Genomic DNA, 24,624 nt, shown 5'->3' with positions numbered 1-24,624 from the left:
CCACAAAATAACTCGGGGTTGAAGATAGAAAATAGAAAAAAGAAGATATTCATAAGAAATAACATATGACAGCGTTAGAACAGCGGAGATTAGAATGAAACACTTTTACACGCCTGTCATAGATGTATGTATACCCCATGACCAGCTTCGGCAGGAGTGCTTGTGTTGCCCCTGGCTTCCTTCCTTAGACATTGCCGCGGCTCAAGGAGACGCACGCCCCTGGTGGCAGCAGGGGAAAATGGACTCCTATGGAAGGGGAAGAAGTTCTATGACTGAAACTGTATTTTCAGTGATAGGGTCACGCCAAAGTCGAATCCACTCGTGGTATAGATAGATAGATGGAGGGATAGATAAGCGATATAACGTAGATTATATGTAAAGCAAAACCACATCCCACAGAAATGCATGTTAGCAGAAATTAAGGCTTCCCAGACCACAGAAGCTGACCCAGTCACTCCCGAAGGAGAACAGAGAACGCCCAGCCCACCAGCCTGTTGTTCTACCAGTGAACCTACCTGAAGAACAGACGAATCATGACAGATGCTCATACCGCTGTACCTGTTGGTGCCCCGTGTTGACATGAAAAGGGGGCAGCTGGAGCAAAATTGATTCAGTGCCAGAGATGGACAAGCATCAGTGTTATACGTTAGCTGGTGTTCGGGTCCTGAGCTTTGTAGGTTCGGCTGCTGACAGAGTCGTTGAGGCTGCTGACAGAGTCGTTGAGGCTGCTGACAGAGTCGTTGAGGCTGCTGACAGAGTCGTTGAGGCTGCTGACAGAGCCGGGCGTTGGTGATGGCCCACGTAGGTCGTGGGAGATGAGACACGACCAGCAGAGTCTGCGCTAGAGGAACAGTGGGGGGGTCACCTGGTGTGGGCGTCTCCAGATTGAAGATGGCTCTTCCATGCCCCAGAGCCAGGGGGGGTTGGTGATGTGGTGAACAGGGTATTGATGTGCGGTCAGGACTGCGCCAAATAACTGGGGCAAATAACGAGGCGAAGAGAACCGGGGCAGATAACGAATAACCTGGGCAGATAACGAAGCGAATATGGCCGCTTGAAAACGGGGACGAGATAATTTTGAACATCTGCGGTGCTCTGAGGGTCAGAACCACGTATGTACTTTGATACTTTGCCTGTGACCCGGGGTGTTATCCTGGGTCACACAGGGTCACACCAGAGTCCTTATTGACACCCCTAGTTGTTGATTGGGTCGATGTGGTCATAGGTTGTGGCTGTAGGTCATGCGAAACGTTGCAACATAACCTCGTATGCGCGCCAGAACCCAACTGACGTGTTTCACTGTAAGATTTCTCAGAGTCGAGTGTGAAGCCGCCCACACGCGATCAATTTTTTTCGTCAATTAATTAATATCAATTTACTGACGTCAATGAATCGATGGAAAAATTGACCGTGTGTGGGGGACATTGATATCAATTTAATTGAAACAATTTCATTGAATCAATTCATTGAGAGATCAAAACTCCTTTGATACTTATTGATGGGTCTTCAATACAATTGAGCGTGTGTGGGCACAGTGATTTCCTCAATTTTATTGACGTCAATAAATTGATATCAATTAATTGACGAAAAAATTGATCGTGTGTGGGCGGCTTAACGTTAGGAAAAGTGAAGGAAGACGTTGATTTAACACACCCGCCCACGGCGCACGGTAGCTGGCGTTCGTGGCAGAGTGGATGGGAGTGGATTATATTAACTAGGTTGGTAGAGTGGATGGGACTGAATTATATTAACTAGCCTAGCAGAGTGGATGGGACTGGATTATGTCAAAGTTCTCTTTCTGTAGCAAGCTACGGTAGAGGAAGGATGAGTGCTTTTGCCAGTGAGGGAGTATAGCAGGTGTTACACGAGTATGTAACATGTTAGCCATACCTGACGTATGTACCAAACTCAGTGACGTGCCTTCTCGTATGTACCAAACTCAGTGACATGCCTTCTCGTATGTACCAAACTCAGTGAGTTGCCTTCTCGTATGTACCAAACTCAGTGACATGCCTTCTCGTATGCACCAAGCTCAGTGACTTGCCTTCTCGTATGTACCAAACTCAGTGACATGCCTTCTCGTATGTACCAAACTCAGTGACATGCCTTCTCATATGTACCAAACTCAGTGACATGCCTTCTCGTATGTACCAAACTCAGTAACATGCCTTCTCATATGTACCAAACTCAGTGACATGCCTTCTCGTATGTACCAAACTCAGTGACATGCCTTCTCATATGTACCAAACTCAGTGACATGCCTTCTCGTATGTACCAAACTCAGTGACATGCCTTCTCATATGTACCAAACTCAGTGACATGCCTTCTCGTATGTACCAAACTCAGTGACATGCCTTCTCGTATGTACCAAACTCAGTGACATGCCTTCTCGTATGTACCAAACTCAGTGACATGCCTTCTCATATGTACCAAACTCAGTGACATGCCTTCTCGTATGTACCAAACTCAGTGACATGCCTTCTCGTATGTACCAAACTCAGTGACATGCCTTCTCGGGAAGTGCATGTTATTATTCAAATTACGAGGGAGAGCCTGGATGTGACTTCCCTGTTGAATTGGGATTCTTTTTTTTTTTTATTATACTTTGTCGCTGTCTCCCGCGTTTGCGAGGTAGCGCAAGGAAACAGACGAAAGAAATGGCCCAACCCCCCAACCCCCCCATACACATGTATATACATACGTCCACACACGCAAATATACATACCTACACAGCTTTCCATGGTTTACCCCAGACGCTTCACATGCCTTGCTTCAATCCACTGACAGCACGTCAACCCCAGTATACCACATCGCTCCAATTCACTCTATTCCTTGCCCTCCTTTCACCCTCCTGCATGTTCAGGCCCCGATCACACAAAATCTTTTTCACTCCATCTTTCCACCTCCAATTTGGTCTCCCTCTTCTCCTTGTTCCCTCCACCTCCGACACATATATCCTCTTGGTCAATCTTTCCTCACTCATCCTCTCCATGTGCCCAAACCACTTCAAAACACCCTCTCCTGCTCTCTCAACCACGCTCTTTTTATTTCCACACATCTCTCTTACCCTTACGTTACTCACTCGATCAAACCACCTCACACCACACATTGTCCTCAAACATCTCATTTCCAGCACATCCATCCTCCTGCGCACAACTCTATCCGTAGCCCACGCCTCGCAACCATACAACATTGTTGGAACCACTATTCCTTCAAACATACCCATTTTTGCTTTCCGAGATAATTGGGATTCTGTATACATATTTTTTTCTTCATTCAGATAAAGCGCTGTATTGCCTTCATGTATGTGTGTGTGAGTCGACCTGTCCGCTTCGAATGTAGTCTACTCATTTAATTGACTTATATATCGGCCGAGACGGCACAGGAAATTGAATGCCCATATATACAACTATTAACTAAGCCAGATATCCAGTTAATTGACCATTACTTAGTGCCAGTGCCCGAGAGCTGGCTGCTTGTGTACCCCCCCCCCCCCCCCCACACACACACACACATTAGCTAGACCACGCAATGCTTGGCAAGCTGCTGCGTCTCATGATTATGTGTGGGCGTCGGCAACTCAAGGGTGGGCCGTTTTGATACCTGCTTCCTTCCTTACTCGTCGAAGCTTTGGAACTCTCTACCTTCTCATTTAAAGCTTTCCAATAACTATGACCAGACACATTTCCAAAGACAAGTCTTTCACGGCCTCAAAAATTCGTGAATACTTCCCCCCCTTTTTTTTTCCCGTTTCATACTTCACTATATTTCAATTAAGGCTCACCCTTGATGTGGACTCTTGACCATAATTGCAGCCTTTAACATATAAGAAAGAGATGGGTTGACTCCTGATGAACCACTGTAATTAGGATCCAACCCTATGCGGGTCCGACCCCAGGCGAGTGGTGAATGTGTCTCGTTGTAGAAGAACGCTATAGTTACGCCAAAGAGGAATGGAAGCCAAAGAATGCTTCATTACCTTCATGTCAGATGTCTTTGTTAATGTATTATCCAATGAGGCACACGCTTCGCGCCTCTACAAATGCAGACTGAAAGCAAATAGCTGAACAAGAGATTGCAGAGCCAAGTCTCTTTTTCTTTGTGCCTGTGTTGGCCAAGCATACCGCTTTTGTTTGATAATAACACCCAGTGTGGTGGTGTTGGGGGGGTCACAAGATATCGATCCAATACGTAATTCAGCAGCAGCATGGCAGTAAAATAAATGATAAGGTAAGCTGTGGCTGGCTGCTCCGTGCGTGCCTTGGTATGTACAGATGAAATTGATTTACCTTCCTGGCCACCAAGCCTAGCATGCCCGTCCAGGATCCATCCTCCAGCTCGTTGCCCCATAGCCTGTCCGCTGAGACCATTGTGGTGTACCTGTGGTAGATGGTGAGGGGGGTGGGTTTTAGTGTGCCACACAGACCAAGAAGGAGATACACAATACAAGACAATTAACGTAGACTACAAGCAGGGCCCCCTGAGAGGAATTTATAATGGGGTACAAAGTTTCTTTTCGGGGGTTCTATTCCCCTCTCCATGAGTTACCCTGGTTTTTATCTAGTACGGTTTTATGCCCCCGAGCTGTAAGGCCAAAAACGGCCTGGAAGATGTGTTTTAAGAATGTTTTTACTGTGTAGGGTCACACATAATGTGAAGGCTAGTCTTCAATGGATGCAGACTTATCTGAGATCCCAGGGAATTCCTGGGCCCCCCTTTTGGACCATTCCCGGCCTTCTCTTTTGGACCATTCCCGGACCCCTCTTTTGGACCATTGCCGGGCCCCTCTTTTGGACCATTCCCGGGCCTCCCTTTTGGACCCCCGAGCCCATTGCCTGTTTTACCCAAAGGCCACATCTGACTATGCCGAAGATGTGGATATTATAGATAGATGATCAAGTGTTTAATAAATTCAGCGATACCTTCCTCCATCCTCTTCTACCTGTCTGTTTATTGGTAAAGATTTATAGAAAATGCTATATTTGAACTATATATTTTGGGGGGACGAGTTTGTGGTTATTCTACGTACGTGAAGTTCATTGTTGTGGCCAGGAGGTGTAACAAGGTGGCCAGCGGGCCACTAATGGTCACATTTCCTCCCACAGCACTTGCTCCAGATGGCTCCATGAATAAAAACGGCGGGTAATGCTCCACTGCCACTACTATGGACGTCAGCTCAGGGAATCTACGAGAAATTTATGTGATTAATAGAACGTAGCAGTAAATGAGTACAAGTGAATCCATTGTGCTTTTGTTCGTGACGCAACTCTTTGACATGAGCGTGTTGCTTGGCCTTTATTTATTATTTTTCTCGTAAACCTACATGGACTGTCTTAGACCTACAGATTGCTATAGTATAATAACTGTACGAAGAGTATTACTTTTCCTAATTCTACTTTCAGTTACTAGCTAAGTTCCTTAGTATAGACAAGGTATTGCCAAAAAGTACTTTGTTTGCGATTGCAAGGATGTTCAGAGCCAAAATCTGCTACAGATCAGTCCTGCAATATAATTTCAGAGGAACTTTTTATAATACTCTACATCTACACTCGATTACATTTGATTATCCTTGCAACGTAGTTATTTTGAGTACAGACTAGGCTAAATTACCATAGGGGTGGGGGATCTAAGAAGGCTACGTTACATTACATTACGGGGCGTCTCCACAAGGCTAGCTTACATGTAACAAAAATGACAAAAAGAAATCGTAATGGATAGAACTAACGTGATTCTAACACCAAAATCTCTTGTGTATTCTCTCATTACGTAGCCATTTTAACAGTGATTCGGCACTAAGGTTTTTCTTCATACTATGATGACCAATAGGATAGTCTCCGGCATGATAGAAGTTAAGTAGCACATCATTTAATAACTTGAGAGTCATCTCTCTGCTGTATAACGTCAAAATAGATAAATAAATAAATGAATAAAGGTCTGCTTTCCAGCTAGGCTATACGCATCGCTCCTCCATTTAAAGGCCTTAGAATAATTGCACGGTAATTTTTTTGTCTAAGAAAAATTGCATGGTATATTTTAGGGAGAATAAAAAGATGTTCTGGAAGGAGGTAAATAAAGTGCGTAAGACAAGGGAGCAAATGGGAACTTCAGTGAAGGGCGCAAATGGGGAGGTGATAACAAGTAGTGGTGATGTGAGAAGGAGATGGAGTGAGTATTTTGAAGGTTTGTTGAATGTGTTTGATGATAGAGTGGCAGATATAGGGTGTTTTGGTTGAGGTGGTGTGCAAAGTGAGAGGGTTAGGGAAAATGATTTGGTAAACAGAGAAGAGGTAGTGGGAGCTTTGCGGAAGATGAAAGCCGGCAAGGCAGCAGGTTTGGATGGTATTGCAGTGGAATTTATTAAAAAAGGGGGTGACTGTATTGTTGACTGGTTGGTAAGGTTATTTAATGTATGTATGACTCATGGTGAGGTGCCTGAGGATTGGCGGAATGCGTGCATAGTGCCATTGTACAAAGGCAAAGGGGATAAGAGTGAGTGCTCAAATTACAGAGGTATAAGTTTGTTGAGTATTCCTGGTAAATTATATGGGAGGGTATTGATTGAGAGGGTGAAGGCATGTACAGAGCATCAGATTGGGGAAGAGCAGTGTGGTTTCAGAAGTGGTAGAGGATGTGTGGATCAGGTGTTTGCTTTGAAGAATGTATGTGAAAAATACTTAGAAAAGCAAATGGATTTGTATGTAGCATTTATGGATCTGGAGAAGGCATATGATAGAGTTGATAGAGATGCTCTGTGGAAGTTATTAAGAATATATGGTGTGGGAGGCAAGTTGTTAGAAGCAGTGAAAAGTTTTTATCGAGGATGTAAGGCATGTATACGTGTAGGAAGAGAGGAAAGTGATTGGTTCTCAGTGAATGTAGGTTTGCGGCAGGGGTGTGTGATGTCTCCATGGTTGTTTAATTTGTTTATGGATGGGGTTGTTAGGGAGGTGAATGCAAGAGTTTTGGAAAGAGGGGCAAGTATGAAGTCTGTTGGGGATGAGAAAGCTTGGGAAGTGAGTCAGTTGTTGTTCGCTGATGATACAGCGCTGGTGGCTGATTCATGTGAGAAACTGCACAAGCTGGTGACTGAGTTTGGTAAAGTGTGTGAAAGAAGAAAGTTAAGAGTAAATGTGAATAAGAGCAAGGTTATTAGGTACAGTAGGGTTGAGGGTCAAGTCAATTGGGAGGTGAGTTTGAATGGAGAAAAACTGGAGGAAGTGAAGTGTTTTAGATATCTGGGAGTGGATCTGGCAGCGGATGGAACCACGGAAGCGGAAGTGGATCATAGGGTGGGGGAGGGGGTGAAAATTCTGGGAGCCTTGAAGAATGTGTGGAAGTCGAGAACATTATCTCGGAAAGCAAAAATGGGTATGTTTGAAGGAATAGTGGTTCCAACAATGTTGTATGGTTGCGAGGCGTGGGCTATGGATAGAGTTGTGCGCAGGAGGATGGATGTGCTGGAAATGAGATGTTTGAGGACAATGTGGGGTGTGAGGTGGTTTGATCGAGTAAGTAACGTAAGGGTAAGAGAGATGTGTGGAAATAAAAAGAGCGTGGTTGAGAGAGCAGAAGAGGGTGTTTTGAAATGGTTTGGGCACATGGAGAGAATGAGTGAGGAAAGATTGACCAAGAGGATATATGTGTCGGAGGTGGAGGGAACGAGGAGAAGAGGGAGGCCAAATTGGAGGTGGAAAGATGGAGTGAAAAAGATTTTGTGTGATCGGGGCCTGAACATGCAGGAGGGTGAAAGGAGGGCAAGGAATAGAGTGAATTGGAGCGATGTGGTATACCGGGGTTGACATGCTGTCAGCGGATTGAATCAAGGCATGTGAAGCGTCTGGGGTAAACCATGGAAAGCTGTGTAAGTATGTGTATTTGCGTGTGTGGACGTATGTATATACATGTGTATGGGGGTGGGTTGGGCCATTTCTTTCGTCTGTTTCCTTGCGCTACCTCGCAAATGCGGGAGACAGCAAAAAAAAAAAAAAAAAATATTTTTTGTAACTTTATTCTTCATGATTAGCTTATTATATTGATAATTTTGACTTTGATTGGTTAATTTTTTGGGGGGGTTGTCTCTGGGTGAGTTATCGTGTTTGGCAGTTACCTGAAGGTGTGTGGGTGGTGGCGGAGCTGATGGAGGATCTTTGGGTCCTGCAGCGCCTCCGTCAGCGTCAGCACCATACTGGCAGGTTAGGTTAGAAGGTCTCGCCCTCTTCGATCCTCGGTCACCACCAGCTTCCCAGCTAGAACACAAGTGACCTCAGCTATAGTTCCAGACTCATCATGTCACTCAAGCTAACGCCATGGTAATGCATGATAATGCTTTCCAAGTAAACCTATTAGGAATAGGGTTTGATAATGGGGGACCTTGTAGGTCTGATTTACATATTGAGGACAAGACTCAAAAACCGAGTCTACAAAAATGATCAAAATAGGCTGAGCTTAAACATGACTCCCCCAGTACCCATAAACCAGTGTGATGTCTGGGAGTATTGTATTACATATTAACTAGAAAATATTATTTTCAGTCGGTTCAACGCAGAACGAAGTCGAAAAGTACAACTATATTCTCGTTGGCCATTTGGCCTTCATCTTTAAGATTGGACCACCAGTCTAAAATTCTTGCAACACCAAGTGTTGAAGACGGTTCTAAAACATTATAGCTTTATATTTGACTCTTGGTTCAAGACGGTTCTAAAACATTATGGCTTTATATATGACTCTTGGTTCAAGACGGTTCTAAAACATTATAGCTTTATACTTGACTCTTGGTTCAAGACGGTTCTAAAACATTATGGCTTTATATATGACTCTTGGTTCAAGACGGTTCTAAAACATTATAGCTTTATATATGACTCTTGCTTCAAGACGGTTCTAAGACATTATAGCTTTATATATGACTCTTGGTTCTAGACGGTTGTAAAACATTATAGCTTTATATATGACTCTTGGTTCTAGACGGTTCTAAAACATTATAGCTTTATATGTGACTTGGTTCAAGACGGTTCTAAAACATTAGAGCTTTATATATGACTCTTGGTTCAAGACGGTTCCAAAACATTATAGCTTTATATATGACTCTTGGTTCTAGTTGATAGCGAGCCAAGGGTTCCCTGAACCGATGGCTATGGCCTCGCTATGATTTTTAAAAAGTTCTGGTGAAATACACGATGGTGGCCACATTATACCTCACAGCTTGGGTGAAATACACTGTGGTGGCCTTAGTTATCACACACAGCTGTTGTGAAATACACTATGGTGGCGACACTGTAACTTCCGTCTGCGGTGAAAAACACTGTGAAGGCCACAGTCTATCGTATAGCATTGGTGAAATTCACTGAGGAGGCCACAGCATAACTTCCGACTGTGGTGAAATACACTATGGTGGCCACATCGTAACCAACATTTACGGTGAAATAAAATATGGTGGCCACACTATAACACCCAACTGTGGTGAAATACAGTGGTGGCCACATTGTATCTTTTATGTGTTGAAATACACTGTGGTGGCCACATTGTAACCAACATATATATGATGAAATACCGTGGTCACATTATAACTTCCGTTTACGGTGAAATAAACTATGATGGCCACACAATAACACCCAACTGTGGTGAAATACAGTGGTGGCCACAATATAGCTTTATTGTGTTGAAATACACTGTGGTGGCCAACACTCTCGCTTCCAGAGCTGGTGAAATATACACTGCAGAAGAGCACATCAACTTTCTCATGGTGATGATAAACATCTAATATTCTGCTATGAACCATAATTTCCCAGCATTTACTGTAAATTATTATTATCCATTATTACATTTAACCACTAGGGTCACTTGACCCTTGCACAAGGAGGTATTCCCTCCCAAAATGACTTATCAGAAAATATATTATTATTATTATTATTATTATTATTATTATTATTATTATTATTATTATTATCATCATCATCATCATTATTATTATTATTCATTAATACTGTTATTACCAGAAACCAAAACATGAAGTAATTGCCTTACACTTCTGAGAGAAAATGCAGAACAGAACGAACATTTTAACAAAGATCACATCAAAATAAGAGAAATTACTTACTGCAATTTACTACTGCATGGTGTTTGGTGCTACATAAATAATTTTGGGGGGAAAAACTGGAAAATTTGCGAGAAAAAACTTTGCTATGACCAGTTAACTCTTAACCCGGAGGCGTCCGTTCTTATACTGGCTGATGAGCTGTGGTGAGTGAGGCCCAGCAGACCCATCCCTGGCCGCGCTTCTACTGACTGAATCAGCGGGCAGCTGAGGCCCACACCCACCTCTAGCCATCCACCTCACTCATCCTTAAATTCAGCGCCTGAGGAGAGAGTGTTTTCGGTTGGTGGAGGTGTCCTAACGTTAACTGCCTTTCATGACCCATGGCGGTGTGGTAAGGCTAAAATTCAACCAACCAAAAACCAATGATTAAATTCCTGACCATCACCAAAGACTATAGGCAAACGTAACCTCACAAGTCACTCGTCTAAGGCCTTATTTCCGTTCGGAATAGGACGCTCCTTCAGCCTAACCTGAATTTCCCGTGTGTGATGGGACCAGTGAAATGATGATGGAATTCGTGACCTGTATACAATATTATTTTGTCGTCGCCGTGCTGTTTACGATCTCATACCCGATTGCCAGGACCTCCTGAATTCTCAAGACCTGCTGGGAGTTCAGCGATCGTTTCCTAGAGGCACCTCGCAGATGGTGAACACCAAACCTCGTACGTAGACTTTTACGTTCATTCTCCTGACAGAGACCTGAGTCCCTTCTCTCTCTCGGAGATCTTATATGACTCACCCTCAGCAACAGAGATGGCGACATCACGCACCCCTGCCACAGACCCACCCTCACCTGGAACTACTCATCCTCCTCTCTTCCTTCTTGTACACACTCTTCAATCCTCAGGCAGTTCGGCATGAGCCTTACATACATTGAAAATCCCAACTAACCAATTAGCAACAGAGGCACCCTCTTTCCCTAGTTCACTTCCATCCCCTTTAGCCACCTTGCCACATTTCAGCAGATGCAAGGCATACATCAACTCCTCTTTTCACTAATCCACTTGCCATTGCAGACCTGTGCACCCCACATTTGCCACCTAATTATCAGAAGCATTCAACAATCCTTCAAAATAACCTTTCATGTCTTCACCTCATTTCTGTCTGTTAGCACTTCCCCATTTGCTCCCTTCACCGATGATCCCATTGGTTTGTTTTTCTCACACTATTAACCTCCTTCCATAACATCTTATGTTCCCTGAAGTTTGCTGATGCTCGCCCACTCCAGCTCTCATTTCCCAACTTTTTCAGCCCCTGCATTTTCCTCTTGCCTCTCTCTTGTACATCTCCCAGTCACTTACACTCCTACCCTGCAAATAAAACCCATATACCTTTTTTTTTTATTCTTTCATTGGCAACGTATTTTTGCCTTCCCCCTACCACTCACTACCTTTTCCTCACCTTTCCACCTCCCAACTTCCGTATGGCAAACATTTCTCTGGCAGACATAAGGAGTATTTCACTGGATACCTTTCACACCTCACCACTCTCTTAGCTTCTCTACTCTAACCTCTTGCCGTTTTACACTCAGTCTCTCATGGTATCTTTTCAGACAAGCCTCTTTCACAAACTCACTCACTCATATGAGATTAAGGTAGCTTGCTTTATCTGCGTTTGTGAGCTTTATATAGGTTTCCAAGGATGTATTGTGTAACTAGGGAGTCAAGTAGGTTGGGATGGCTGCATATCCTTTCACTTAATGCATTTGTGGTGGGTTAGTTTTGCTGTTTTTGTGTTGTGGTCAGACTCGTCACACAGTAAGCAAACCTTATTAACCATTAGATTGTCGTAAATACACTTGTAGTCAAAGGGATGAATAGTTAGGTTCTTGATTCACAGGTAGCATACTTTAGACCTGGTTGACAAAGTTGATCAGCCATGCCTAACAAGTCAAGCTGGATTTTGTGTTTGAACTCAGGAATTTGAGTAGAATTTTTTGCTCAAGTATGATTCTGCATTATACAGCCTTATACTTGCTCTAGGTCATTATCCTGTCCTGTAGAGCTCCAATGTTCTTAATGATGATGTACAACAACGTATGTCTGTTGGGTATCTGCAAACTAGATTTTTCAGTTTTTGGGAAATATCATCATGACTTCATATGACTTGTCACAGGATTACAAATATATGCGTCCTTTGCTTTTGGTTATGCGTACAAGCAGAATGTCGTTTACATTGAGGAGTTTTAGTGGATTGGTTTTTCTTGGCTTTGAAGCTTTGACCATTGTTAGTGTCTTCAAATCTAAATTTCACTTTAACCCTTACCCATATGACCACTAAGGCATGGGTGCTCACAGTTCCTCTCCATCCTCAGTAAGAGATCCCTCTCTCCCACCTTTCTGCCTGTACTCCCCTTTCTCTACCACTGCTCCTTCCACAGTTCTCAGTTCGGCTTCTGCCACCTCCTCCACCAGACCTGCTGCTGGAGACCTTCTGTCGGAACATTACAGGACTTTTGAGTCATCAAACAAATTTGACTAGTTCTAATCACTCAAATTCTGTGCAAGCTGCCTAGCAAATGCCTCGTTTTTCTTTATAAACGGATAGCCACCATGTTGTGAGTCTTGTTATCTCTTTCCCATGTACCTTGTGATTCTTATTGTGCTTTCTAGCTGTTTTTCTCTTTCTGATAGTTAATCTTTCCTGTTTCATATTAAGTCTAGTCCTTTCCAGTCATTGGCATATTTGTTTCCCTTCATGGAAAGAATAGTTGTTGATTTATCTTACCTTTTCTCAGTTTTCCTTCCAGTATTCAGAACCCAACCTCTGGTTTGAAGAGTTTGATTTGATGTGTAAGGATCAGGTCTGTTGCACATTCAGTAAACCAGGGCCTTTAATCTGGCCCATATGGGTTAGGCTAAAGATCAGTCAGTGGTGTTGAGGTTGGTGTGAAGATGTAATGGAAAAAATGAGGGTATAGTGATGATGGCCTTGACATAAGTTGTTAGGAGCAGATCAAAGGACTCTTGCATTGAGATTGCAGTGATTATGTTGTAGTAGAGATGATGGTGTGGTTTAGAAGAAGTTGTAGAGATGATGTACTGATGATGAGGGTTTTACAACGATGGCCTTTGACCTGACTCAAAAGATTCTGCTTCACGGCCACTGAAAAGGGTGTAAAGATGGCTTTTGACCTAAGTCATAAGGGTAAGCTTTAAGGCCAGTAGAGTCAAAGTTGTAGAGAAGATGGGTCAGATCAAAGGTCACTGGTATCTATAAGATGCTTTTATCGAGGATAAAGTGAAAAGGCGTTTGTTATAGCAACAATTAACAAAGGTGTATGAGCATGTCGTGGATGCATTTGAAGAGTCTTGGACACCGTGAATTTAGGCTTATTGAGAAAAAGCTTAATGGTGTCCCCCTCCTTAATGAACATGATTGTGAATAGTGCAGAGATACTACAGATGTTTGCAAAATTTGGCATATTAATTGAAAATATTTCCCGAAATAGTTAACTATGAAGAAGGATGACTGAAATGGGGTCTTAATAAAATATTTATTCATAACTTACAACAAACATTTTTCCAATAAAAACTTACTAAATTAATATAAAAATGCAATTTCTGTCTTTCTTGGGTAAACAAGCCTATCCTAATGTCCATATATCATCAGTCATTGCTGCACAGCCCCCACTAACAAAGCCTTTCCTGGATGAAATATACTGTTATAGTTCTTTTACAACCTGCTGCAAAGTGTAAAAACTAAAAAAAATAGATCTATTAATCTACCATTATTATTCAACAAATCTATGCCAGTTGCATGAATTTATCTTATCACATACAGCTTATCTGTTTCACCTATGGCTGCTCACATGATCATTTTGACACTGAGCCTAAACCCTCTAAATGTCCACAGATATGCCAGTGCTTACTTAAAACTTTAAGTGTAATCTCATGCAGTACTAATTTGCAACAGTCGGTTCAGAAGTTGACAAAACAAAATATAAAAAATTTAGCACTTTGCAACTGCATGTAGTCCCACACTGCAGCTGGTTCAGAAGTTAACAGAGAATAAAAATAGTTAAAAATGTGGCACTTTCCAACTGCTGCTCCCAATGTATGTTACAAGCTCAAGAAATGTTTTGTCATTTATAAGTACAGGGCCTCATTTTCTAATTCAAGGAATTACTTGCTTCAAAATCATGCTTCTTGTGCATAAAGTAAATTTCAATATACTTACAAATATGCATATAAACACTAAAAAATTCTAGAAAATATCAATAAGCAAAGAAAAATGAAGTATCCTAATGGAAGATTGTAAAATTTTTGATAATCACAGCAAAGAAAAAATAACAGAAATCAGTTAATAAACAATAGTTTTAAGAATTCAAAAATATAAGAATATAATGCTTATAGTTGGCATTCGACTCAGTACTCATTTACCTTCACTTGAGATTAATGTGCATATCTATGGCTTCACACTACCTCTAGCTACTGAGGTCCTCATATTGTCCTGGAGTCCCATGATAGAAAGAAAAAAAAAATGCTACAAAAGGAATTTTTGTGTGCATGAAAATGTTTAAACCTTAACTCACTTTGTTTCAGTTAACATGAACTAAAGATATGTAAAATTTAAATCTTCACTAATTAAATTTTTTTGCTATTACACTTTAATTACCGGTTAGTCAGTTCACTGTTTTTTTCCTGACTTCACTATCTTATGTGCAGCTGTACTAATGCAGACACAGGAGGATGTAATTTGGCTGATTATACAAACACACTGAATCATGATCATCATTCATAATTGAATCCTTTATCAACATTATCCATACAGACAAATAAAACATATTGGTCCTTTATGATTGCAACAGAAAATACCAATGATGAGATAATGATAGATATGCAATGCAAAATACTTATAATAAAATGATACAGATGCAACACACACGATATATGTGAAAAAGCTGAAACATTATTCAACAGTTTCAGTGTTAAGTGAAGTATGTGCACAAATTATATACAATACATACAAAATAGAAGAAAAAAATTATAATTTCAAGTTAACCACACCCAAGAGGTATGTCAAGGATACTGTTTTGCCTGACACTACCTCGCTGAAGCAGGGGGTAGTGATGCTGTTTCCTGTGGGGCAGGGTAGCGCTGGGAATGGATGAAGGCAAGCAAGTACGAATATGTATGCATGTATATGTATGTTTAAGTTAAAATGTATATGTGCATGTATGGGCATTTATTTATGTATATCTTATATATGTTTATATGAGTGGTTGGGCCATTCTTCGTCTGTTTCCTTGCGCTACTTCACTGACGAGGGAAACAGCGAATACATAAACGCCCAAACACACACATATATACATACATATACATTTCAATGTATACATACACTCATATACATATATACAAATGTACATATCCATACTTGCTGCCATCATCCATTCCTGTCGCCACCCCACCACACATGAAAATAGCATCCCCCTCCCTCGAGCAAGGCAGTGCCAGGAAGACAAAAAAAGGCCACATTTGTTCGCACTCAGTCTCTAGCTGTCATGAGCAATGCACCGAAACCACAGCTCCCTCTCCATATCCAGGCCCCACATTGAGCCAAAAAGCAAACGCAGATTTTTTGTTCCAAAATCCTTCCTCAAAAATAACTCACAGGAACAAGTAAAAGAAAAAAAAGCATACAACAAGCAGTTTTCCGACCATTCTCTATGCCAAGTAACAGCAAGGAATGACTTAGTACTAAGAGCATGAAAACAGACTAGGGTCAGCATCAACACCTCCCCAGCTCAAGAATTTGGCCAAAAGAAATTAATAATCATCAAAAATATAACCATGTATTTATCAGAACATTGTGGAAATGTTTCTTCACCTTAGACCTCCATGACCCGCAAGCAAGGTAAAAATTTATTTCTAACAGTACTAATTAAGGTGTTTATGTATATTAGAAGCAAGTCTAAGGGGCATACCTTTTAAAATCTTCCCGTGTAACTTTTTCTTTTTTGTATACCACTGACAATGTAACCTTAAACCAAGTTTAAAGTTGTTCCTGAAGGCAATTTTTCTGCAGCAGCCTAAAGTAAAGCCTGTGTGACCTTGAACAGTGCCTGAATATATAGCTTATGGCCAGACAACCAATTTCCAGTCCACTGAAGTATAACCCTATCAATAACATTTGGCTTAATTTTTGCTAATAACCTTGGTTGCAGAACCTTATTGAATGCTTTAGTTTCACTATACATGTTGATTTTATCATACAAGGAATCGAGCAGATTTGTCAGACATGAACGATTTCATTAAAAACCATGCTAAAAATAATTCTTTGAGTAATGGTTCTTTAAGTGATTTACAATTATGTCTTGACCGATGGTTAAGTTTTTCAACCGCAGATGTAAAGCTAACTGGACGATTATTTTCGGGAAGTGGCTATAGTCTCAGGTTGATCCAGCAACGTGGGTTTTGAAAAAAAAAAAGAAAAAAGTCAATGGTGACAGAAAATGAGCAACGGATAAAAAGTCAGCAACAGCTTAGCCAGCTGAGGAAATCAATTGCACACATCATGAAAATTACCCACACTGATGATCTCACATTATTGGTCAACTTAAGAGCCTAAAAAAGATATAATCAAACAGAAAAATTTCAGGAGAGTTTAAAACTTTGTCAACTGGTTCATGGCTTCAAAGTGGTGGATTAACAATAATATAAATGTATTGAAAAAAAAAATAAAAATCTCCATTCATAAAAATCTTTAACACATATTTCTAAGACAAGAATAAATAGTGACATCTTTTAATACAAACTGAAAGAAAGCAAAAATTAAGCAGGACTTCTGACAGCAGTTAAAAATTATGCGAATGGTATACAATCATAATGTACTGAATACCCTGAATGTTATATTTCAGGATACTGAAATACTGTGAGACCTAAGAATAACTATATACAACAGGATTAGATATACTGGTGATAGATCACAAATATAGTTATCTTTTCTTTCTTTCATACTTGTTTGCCATTTCCTGCATTAGTAGCGTAGCACCAGGAACGAAGAAAAGTCACTATTCACTCACATCCATTCTCTAGCTGTCGTGTGTAAAGTGTCATGCATATATGTTATTATCATACAATCCATGAATCCCTCTTATGGGGTTCCAGCAGCTACAAGAATGCACTCTGTGCAGGGACAGGAAAACAATGGACTCCCTTGGAGTGACAAAGTCCTCAACAAGATTGCTATTTTCCATCTATTGGTGATATAGCTAGCCGAGGGTGACTTCTCATTAGCAGCATAACCACTTGTAGGCAGTATCTGGTACCCACAGAATATATGGAAAGGAACGGAGGAGAGATTATACACATCAGAAAAGGGATGAACAAGGAAACGGGATAGGCCAAAGATGAGATGGGAGAATGGAGTGAAAAATTCTTTGAGTGATCGAGGCCTGAACACACACAAGGGTGTGAGGCATGAATGGGATAGTGGAAACTGGGGTGATGTGGTACACACAGAGTGACATACTAGTTATAAGTGGTCTGAATCAAGGTATATGAAGTGGTCAAGAGAATCATGGAAAGGGTTTGTAGGGTATGGATGTGGATAGGGTACTCTGGTTTCAGTTCATAATATATGACAACTCAAAAGTAGATGTGAGCAAAAGAGGCCAATTCCTTGTCTCTTTCAAGAGCTACATTGCTATTCAAGAAAGAACAAAAAAGTATTTAGAAGATTATGATTCTATCTAAGACCCCTCTGATGGAGCTTCTGATGTACTGAGGCTGTATTTCACATAGGAGTAGAGAAATGAGAGACTCCTTAGGAGCAAGATCCTGTATAAGAACTGTATTCCTACCCAGTGACAGCCTCGTAAAGGGTGACTTCTTGCTCATGTTGTAACCAACTGCAGGTGCAGTCCAATAACATTAACAACATTATAAGTACATAGAGCACTCTTTGTTTTGCATAACACAGAGCTTATTAGAAACTGCAATTATTCTTAATTCTTATCTCTCAATTTGAGTAACCCTTAGTAATGACATGATGAATAAGAAAGATTACCAAGTGTCATTCTGCTACAAGTACAAGAAATGGTGATGTGATACACTTAGATTAAAACTATCTTTCATTCATACCATTCCAAGTAATATCATAAAATTACTCTCTACCCAAGAGAGAAGGAGACAACAGCTATCTCCCATATTTATCATTACCATACTCCTATCATATCTTCCAAGAAAGAGATACCAGCAGTGCACCAAGATTAATGTCGTAAACAAGAAAACTAAGAATTCTCATAAAATGTAAAACACAAGAACATTAAGTACTGTAGTCTGTCATTGGATAATCTTTACTACATATCATTTATGATATATGCAATCCAACATCCAAAGTTGTCTACTGAAGGTGCTATTATTTTTTTCATTATACTTTATCGCTGTCTCCCAGCAAGGTAGCTCAAGGAAACAGACGATAGAATGGCCCAACCCACCCACATACACATGTATATACATAAACGCTCACACATGCACATATACATACCTATACATTTCAATGTATACATACATATACATACACAGACAAACATATATACACATGTACATATTCATACATACTGCTATGAGGCAAATTACTGTACACAATTTGCCTATCTCCTACCTGAAATGACCACTACTGTTACATCTACTTTTATTAATAAAATACATTATACTACAAAATCCCTCACAGATATGCAGATTTTGTTCTTTTGAAAACCACTTGTTTCTGCACTTAGGCCAGATACAAACCACAGAGACACATCTATGAAGTGTCTGCGAGGATAAATATCCATCATATTGGAAGTCAGACTACCAGCGTCCTCTCCTTACCTTCCTGTCTGATAGGTGCATTTCCTATCTGACAGGTATGTTAACTGCCTTACTGTCTAACATATCATGTGTGTCTACATTTTGCTGGCAAGTATGGAAAGGATTTTTTTCAATATCTACATTGTCATAACAGGTCACACAAAATGATGGTATAAATACTTCTACATAAAATGAATTCTATCTTAAATACATTCCCTCCTTCTAAATTTCACTTCACAGTGAATGATAACTGTGATCGCATCCTATGGTTCACCATATCATGAATCTCAAATTAATTTTGTGATCTTGGCAAAAAATAAAATTTTCCTTAAATTCTAACGTTCAATGATTCTAAACTACATTCAGTAAGTACATTTTGTTTGTATCCCAGGTAAACCATTATGTATCACAATGATATCTTTATAAGAAGCATTAATGTGCCTGATCAAGTGTCTAATAAGTCTCCTAAAAATTTCTTGACATTAAAAAACCTAAACTTCTGTACAAAATTTGAAATCACACCTTTGGTATACCAAATCTTAAGATCTCATCTCAGTGTTGACTTATGAAGATTATTTCCTATAAATTTTAAAATCCACAATAAAAGTACCAGATTATGGTGATGCTGCACAGCAAAATCAATACAAGACATGCTTACAATATTATTCATCTTTATCAATAATTTGGACTCTTCCTTATCTACACTAACCATAATAGCCAATGTATTTCAGCTGCTATGACCATTACTTTCCGTAGTTCCATTACAGAGATTCTTACTGTCTTCATATCCATTACTGATACCATTAGTAACGATTCCATTTTCAATTCCATTTTCAGAAGCACCATTACAGTGAGGTCCTGATTTTCCAGAGAAAAATGGATGATTTTTGAAAGTCTGATATTCCGGAAGTGACAACTGCTTGTCTGACTCGGCAATGTCACTGCGAATGGCAGTTATAAGTTCATCTGCAAAATTGAAATTTGTATGACAATGCTGTACAAGTAGAAAAAAATCTCCATATGCATATTATGTATATATGATAGCCAGAGATTGGATGTATGCATATTAGGTTAAATGTCTGCTGTTCTTAATGCTACCTCCTTAAAGCAGAAAAAAAATGAGTTAGGTATGAAAAATACTATGCTCAGACAGCACTCACCGAAGGTAGATTTCTTCTGAATGAAGGAAGGTAAAGACATTAAACAACAAGAGATGCAGGGAGAGCTTGGTTGTAGTTTTAATAAATGAAAAGCAATGAGAAAGTAAGAGAGATTTAATACTCATAAGAGGGTGATCAACAAATGAATACATGGAAGGCTGGTATAGTATGGTTATGCAATGTTATGGATGAGTAAAGCTGAGACAAGAAAAGGAATAGCAAGGAAAATACAGTTAAGAAAGGCTACAGGCTCTGATATAGTTTTCATCCATGAAAATGTGGATATTTCCTTAACAAGGACTTCGAAAAATGGCTCCCACCTACCTAAACAAAAAGAAATTAGGTTTCTGCTTATCTTGAAGTCTACTGCCATCTCATATAAAACTAGACAAGAGCTTACATACATCACAAAAATTTTAAACTGTACTCTAGCTTACCTATGGCTGTAGCTTTCCTCCAAAACCAGAAACATAACTTTTACTCTACTACTATTTAAATGTATAAATACATAAATTCCAAAATTATTCACAAGATGAACATATCCTCTGCTTTAAAATTAGGTTAACCAAAGCAACAGGTCCAGAATCACTTTCATTTTCCCAAAGAATTATAAATGCATGTTTTAAAACCTGGTAAACCTTTTTCCTCAGAGGCGGTAACCCATGAGAATGAAAGAGATTCTTTAGAATATCCTCTAAGAAAATCAGGGTTAAGGCCTTATAACCTTGTATTTCTGGTGGGGAACACTAATTTCCCCACCTGTAACTAATCTTCTAACCGCTGCTTGCTCATTTTGGGCCCTGCCTTCTGCCAATCAGAGACCATCAAAGAGATGACACCATCAACTTACTCATGGTGGTAGGGCAGCTCTGAATTTGTAGATTGATTAAATCAACCAAAGAGCAGTTGAAGTTGCTAGAGGGAAAGGTTTCTCTACAAAAAACAAGGGAAGGTAGGGCAAGGTAAGAAATCCACAAAAAAAATGTTCATGGTGAATTATCTCGGAGAAAAGATTTTTTGAATTTCAAAACCCACATTTCTCTCTAATGTGGTCTGTTCTGCAAGCATGATAGCATAATTGCATGAAATAGGAAGGTTCAGAGAAACTTTAACCTAAAGTGGAAATAAATACCTTCTCTGGTGATTTGGAGGCAAACTTGAATGTCTTTCCTGAAGGAGGAATCCCCAGAGCCACACAGGGAAGGATTATAATGTCCAAGGTAGCATACCACCTGACTAATATGGGAGATGAGTACCAAGATCTATTTCTTTCCCTTCCAATAAAGGTTTCTAATTAATTCTCTCAGGGAAAGGCCACCTTGCCTGCTCTAGTATAGAGCCCAATGCTGAGCCAATGATATTCCTCATTAAAAGGGATTCCAAGGATCTAAGGTGAAAAAATAAATGTTCTCTTGACAATCTCTGGTAAAGTCCAAAAAGCCTCTACGAGATTTACCTGGGCATAAGGCATGATGCTTCCCTGGCACAATTTTCCAAGAAATGACAATTTGGCTATTTCTAAAGTTAAGACTTCATTATCAGCCAAGAATCAAAGATTTGGGCTTATCTCAACTTGGAAAAGGTTATCATCAAAAAGAGGATCAATGAGTTTGGACGTGCATATTTCACTAACACCTCCTAAAGGCCAAAGCTAAAAGGAAAAGACTTCCTGAGAAGATAATGAGGTAAACAACTAAAAATGTATGAGATTGTTAAATGCCTAAGACTTTTTGAAAATTCCTACTTGGGCTGCAGTGTAGAAACAACCATCCTCAGAAAGAGAGATTAGAGATGTATATTCCACACTACAGTGAGTGAGAGTAAGATGAACCTAACCCCAATTTTCCTAAAGAACATCTAAGAGTATCTCATGTTTGCACATCACTCTGCATAGAGAAATATACAAGTTACTATATTTGGGTGAAATGAAAAACAGAAAGGTGTATACAGAGAATATTTCTTTTTCAAAGAGTTTGCAAAAATGTATAAAGGCAGTGATGCAAATGTCAGAAAAAGGTATATACATAAGAAAAAAGGGTTATTAAAACATGTCATGAATGGAGGAATTATGTATAAGACCAAACAGTCATGAACTTAGGAATGATGGTGATGAAATGACTTAGACATAGTATGTAAAGATAGAGGTGAAAAGGAGAAGAAAAAGGGGTGCTAGGATAAAGTCAAAAGAGAGAATGGGGTGTATGTGAGTCACTGATATATCTACATGAAGGGGTATTTGAAATGAAAATGTGCATACAGAGGACTGCATGGAAGAGATTACACAAGTCAACTTACAGAGTAATGACAATATTATGGTCAAAGATTTCACAAATACATTCCTTTACTCCATCAAACAAAGCATTCATCAAACATGTGAACATTTCAGCAATAATTTCAAAATATCTTTCAACCTACCTAAGGAAACGAAGTTTTTCTCAGGCCTAATATATCCCAGCATCACTACCTTCAGCTCAGATCCATAGAAGTCTTCCTTGAAAACGTGCATGATGTGCGTTTCCTGAAAGAGATGGATCTCCTGTGATGTGAGCACCAGTGTGCCCACACAAAGCACTGAATTAGTGAATGTTAAGCTCCATCAAGCTAAGCCCACATGCTCAGGTAATGTCTCAAAGGAATCATGTTACAGAAAGCTGAATTACCACATCTTTTTGACATTCAAATAAATCTGATAATGGAAAATCAATTAGATGGAAGGGTTGCCATGACAGTGGAGTATAACAATATTCATAAAATTTGAAAAACATCTGAATAAGCAGTCAAAAGTTGGAGCTTTTAAAGATATTAACATCAGGTTTCCTTTGAAACATTTATATAATTAAGCAATGTAATGTAAACATACATTGTCCCATTGTTTTACTGAAAATTACTCTATTAATAACTATAGACACTAGAAACTAAATTAAGCAATAATTTATTCATTCCATTTGTGCAAAGCTAAATAATCTATGCAAATCATTCATAATATTGCAAGTGCAAAGGGAAAGACAACATTTCATACAGATATCAATAACTTGTCAAATGAGCCCAATTGTGGCCATACAATGTACCTAGTACCTTTCCTAATAATTCCCGAAAACACAGATCAAATATCTAATGGTGCAGCTAAATTTTTTTTTTTTTTTTTTTTCTTTTTTTTTTTTCATACTATTCGCTATTTCCCGCAATAGCGAGGTAGCGTTAAGAACAGAGGACTGGGCCTTTGAGGGAATATCCTCACCTGGACCTCTCCTCTGTTCCTTCTTTTGGAAAAAAAAAAAACGAGAGGGGAGGATTTCCAGCCCCCCGCTCCCTTCCCTTTTAGTCGCCTTCTACGACACGCAGGGAATACGTGGGAAGTATTCTTTCTCCCCTATCCCCAGGGAAGGTGCAGCTAAATATGTTCTCTTTTTTAAGTTCAGTATCCAGCTAATCTTTCTATTACATGTTAATCTGCTCTCACTGGCTTCTGATGACCCTCACAGTACTGCTCCCAGTGTCATATGGCAAAGCTTCCCACTTCTCATTACTCACTTGCCGCTTTATTACGTGTCTCTTCATTTCAGAATTTCACAAAAAAATAAGTCATTTCAAGTACACTCAAGTGTGAAGTCATTTGAGTGAGCCTAATTACATTTTCTATCAATACACAGCAGCACAAGATTGTTTCCACTCCCCAGCAGAAGACAACCACACCCAGCCACATGAAAGGACTTTGTAGATAGTGGCAGTTCTCGCCTCATCCCAAACTATGTGTATATTTTGTCATCTAACAAAATGTTAGGTGATGATGGATGTGTAAGTGCTGATTACAGAGATCTTGAAGAATCTGGCAATGATACCAGTTAAGAAGAACTTGTGAGTGAAGAGGGAACAAGCTCCCACTCAAATAATGCTTCCACTGAAATATGAACCAATTTCTAAGAAAGAGTTCTGGTGTTACCCAAGACCTCTTTCTACAGGCTCCAGCATCCCAAGGTTGCACTACTTTCAAGTAGCAGGACCCTGTAGATGCCTCTGGAGTGAGAAGTACTTTGAAGAGACAACTCCTAACAATACAGCCTTGCTAAAGGTGACTTTTCACAAGTGGTGTAATTTTCAGCAGGTGGAGTCCAGTGACACCAGAGACGATCCTCTGTACCCAAAATCCTGGCAAGGTTCCTTACATTAAAGTCCCTGGGGGGACTGCAAGGATTCCCTGAAGACAGACACTCCAACACAGTTTCCCTAGCATATCACTGGTTCACTATTCAGGGCATGGGTACCTTAGATTTTGGATCCATCTTTGTCTCCCCTTCAATGACACAAGCTTACAAGCAGATTTTGAAATAAGCATTTACATGTGTCCATATCAAAAGTGGCATGTGAAACAACCTGGGTTAATGGGGTAAGCCATCGAGTATACCATCCCTGTGAAAACTAAATGTATCAACTAGCTTAGATAATGCCATGACATCAGACAATGTCTCAACTTGCTTGGCTAATTAATCCCTTTACATCTCAAATTACCATTTTATACCATCTCCACGTGAGCAGATCAAGGACATCACTGATATACAACTAGTATGAAATAATAA

The 24,624-nt window shown here is 40.0% G+C and overlaps 2 protein-coding genes across 3 annotated transcripts in view; both read right to left on the bottom strand.

Moving 5' to 3' along the window:
• LOC139761522 (probable glutamate receptor) overlaps positions 1 to 10,259 on the bottom strand; it is a 30,794-nt gene extending 20,535 nt beyond the window's left edge. Inside the window, exons 1-4 of the mRNA XM_071685788.1 lie at positions 10,094 to 10,259; positions 8,108 to 8,246; positions 5,030 to 5,185; positions 4,290 to 4,380 (exon numbers count right to left, since the gene is read on the bottom strand). Of these exons, the coding sequence (XP_071541889.1) occupies positions 4,290 to 4,380; positions 5,030 to 5,185; positions 8,108 to 8,184 (324 nt within the window). The 5' untranslated portion in view covers positions 8,185 to 8,246; positions 10,094 to 10,259. The remainder of the gene's footprint in view (positions 1 to 4,289; positions 4,381 to 5,029; positions 5,186 to 8,107; positions 8,247 to 10,093) is intronic.
• A 3,320-nt stretch (positions 10,260 to 13,579) lies between these two features.
• Positions 13,580 to 24,624, bottom strand: part of Rfk (Riboflavin kinase) — a 30,844-nt gene continuing 19,799 nt past the window's right edge. Inside the window, exons 3-4 of one of the 2 annotated variants that reach the window (XM_071685357.1) lie at positions 22,466 to 22,586; positions 13,580 to 19,856 (exon numbers count right to left, since the gene is read on the bottom strand). In XM_071685357.1, coding sequence (XP_071541458.1) covers positions 19,618 to 19,856; positions 22,466 to 22,586 — 360 coding nt within the window. In that variant the 3' untranslated portion in view covers positions 13,580 to 19,617. The remainder of the gene's footprint in view (positions 19,857 to 22,465; positions 22,587 to 24,624) is intronic. The other variant, XM_071685358.1, reaches the window with a different exon arrangement.

This window comes from Panulirus ornatus, chromosome 40 (assembly GCF_036320965.1).
Source record: "Panulirus ornatus isolate Po-2019 chromosome 40, ASM3632096v1, whole genome shotgun sequence".
NCBI lineage: Eukaryota > Metazoa > Arthropoda > Malacostraca > Decapoda > Palinuridae > Panulirus > Panulirus ornatus.
Note: the sequence above shows the minus strand (reverse complement) of the source record. Positions and strands in the feature narration are given on the sequence as shown.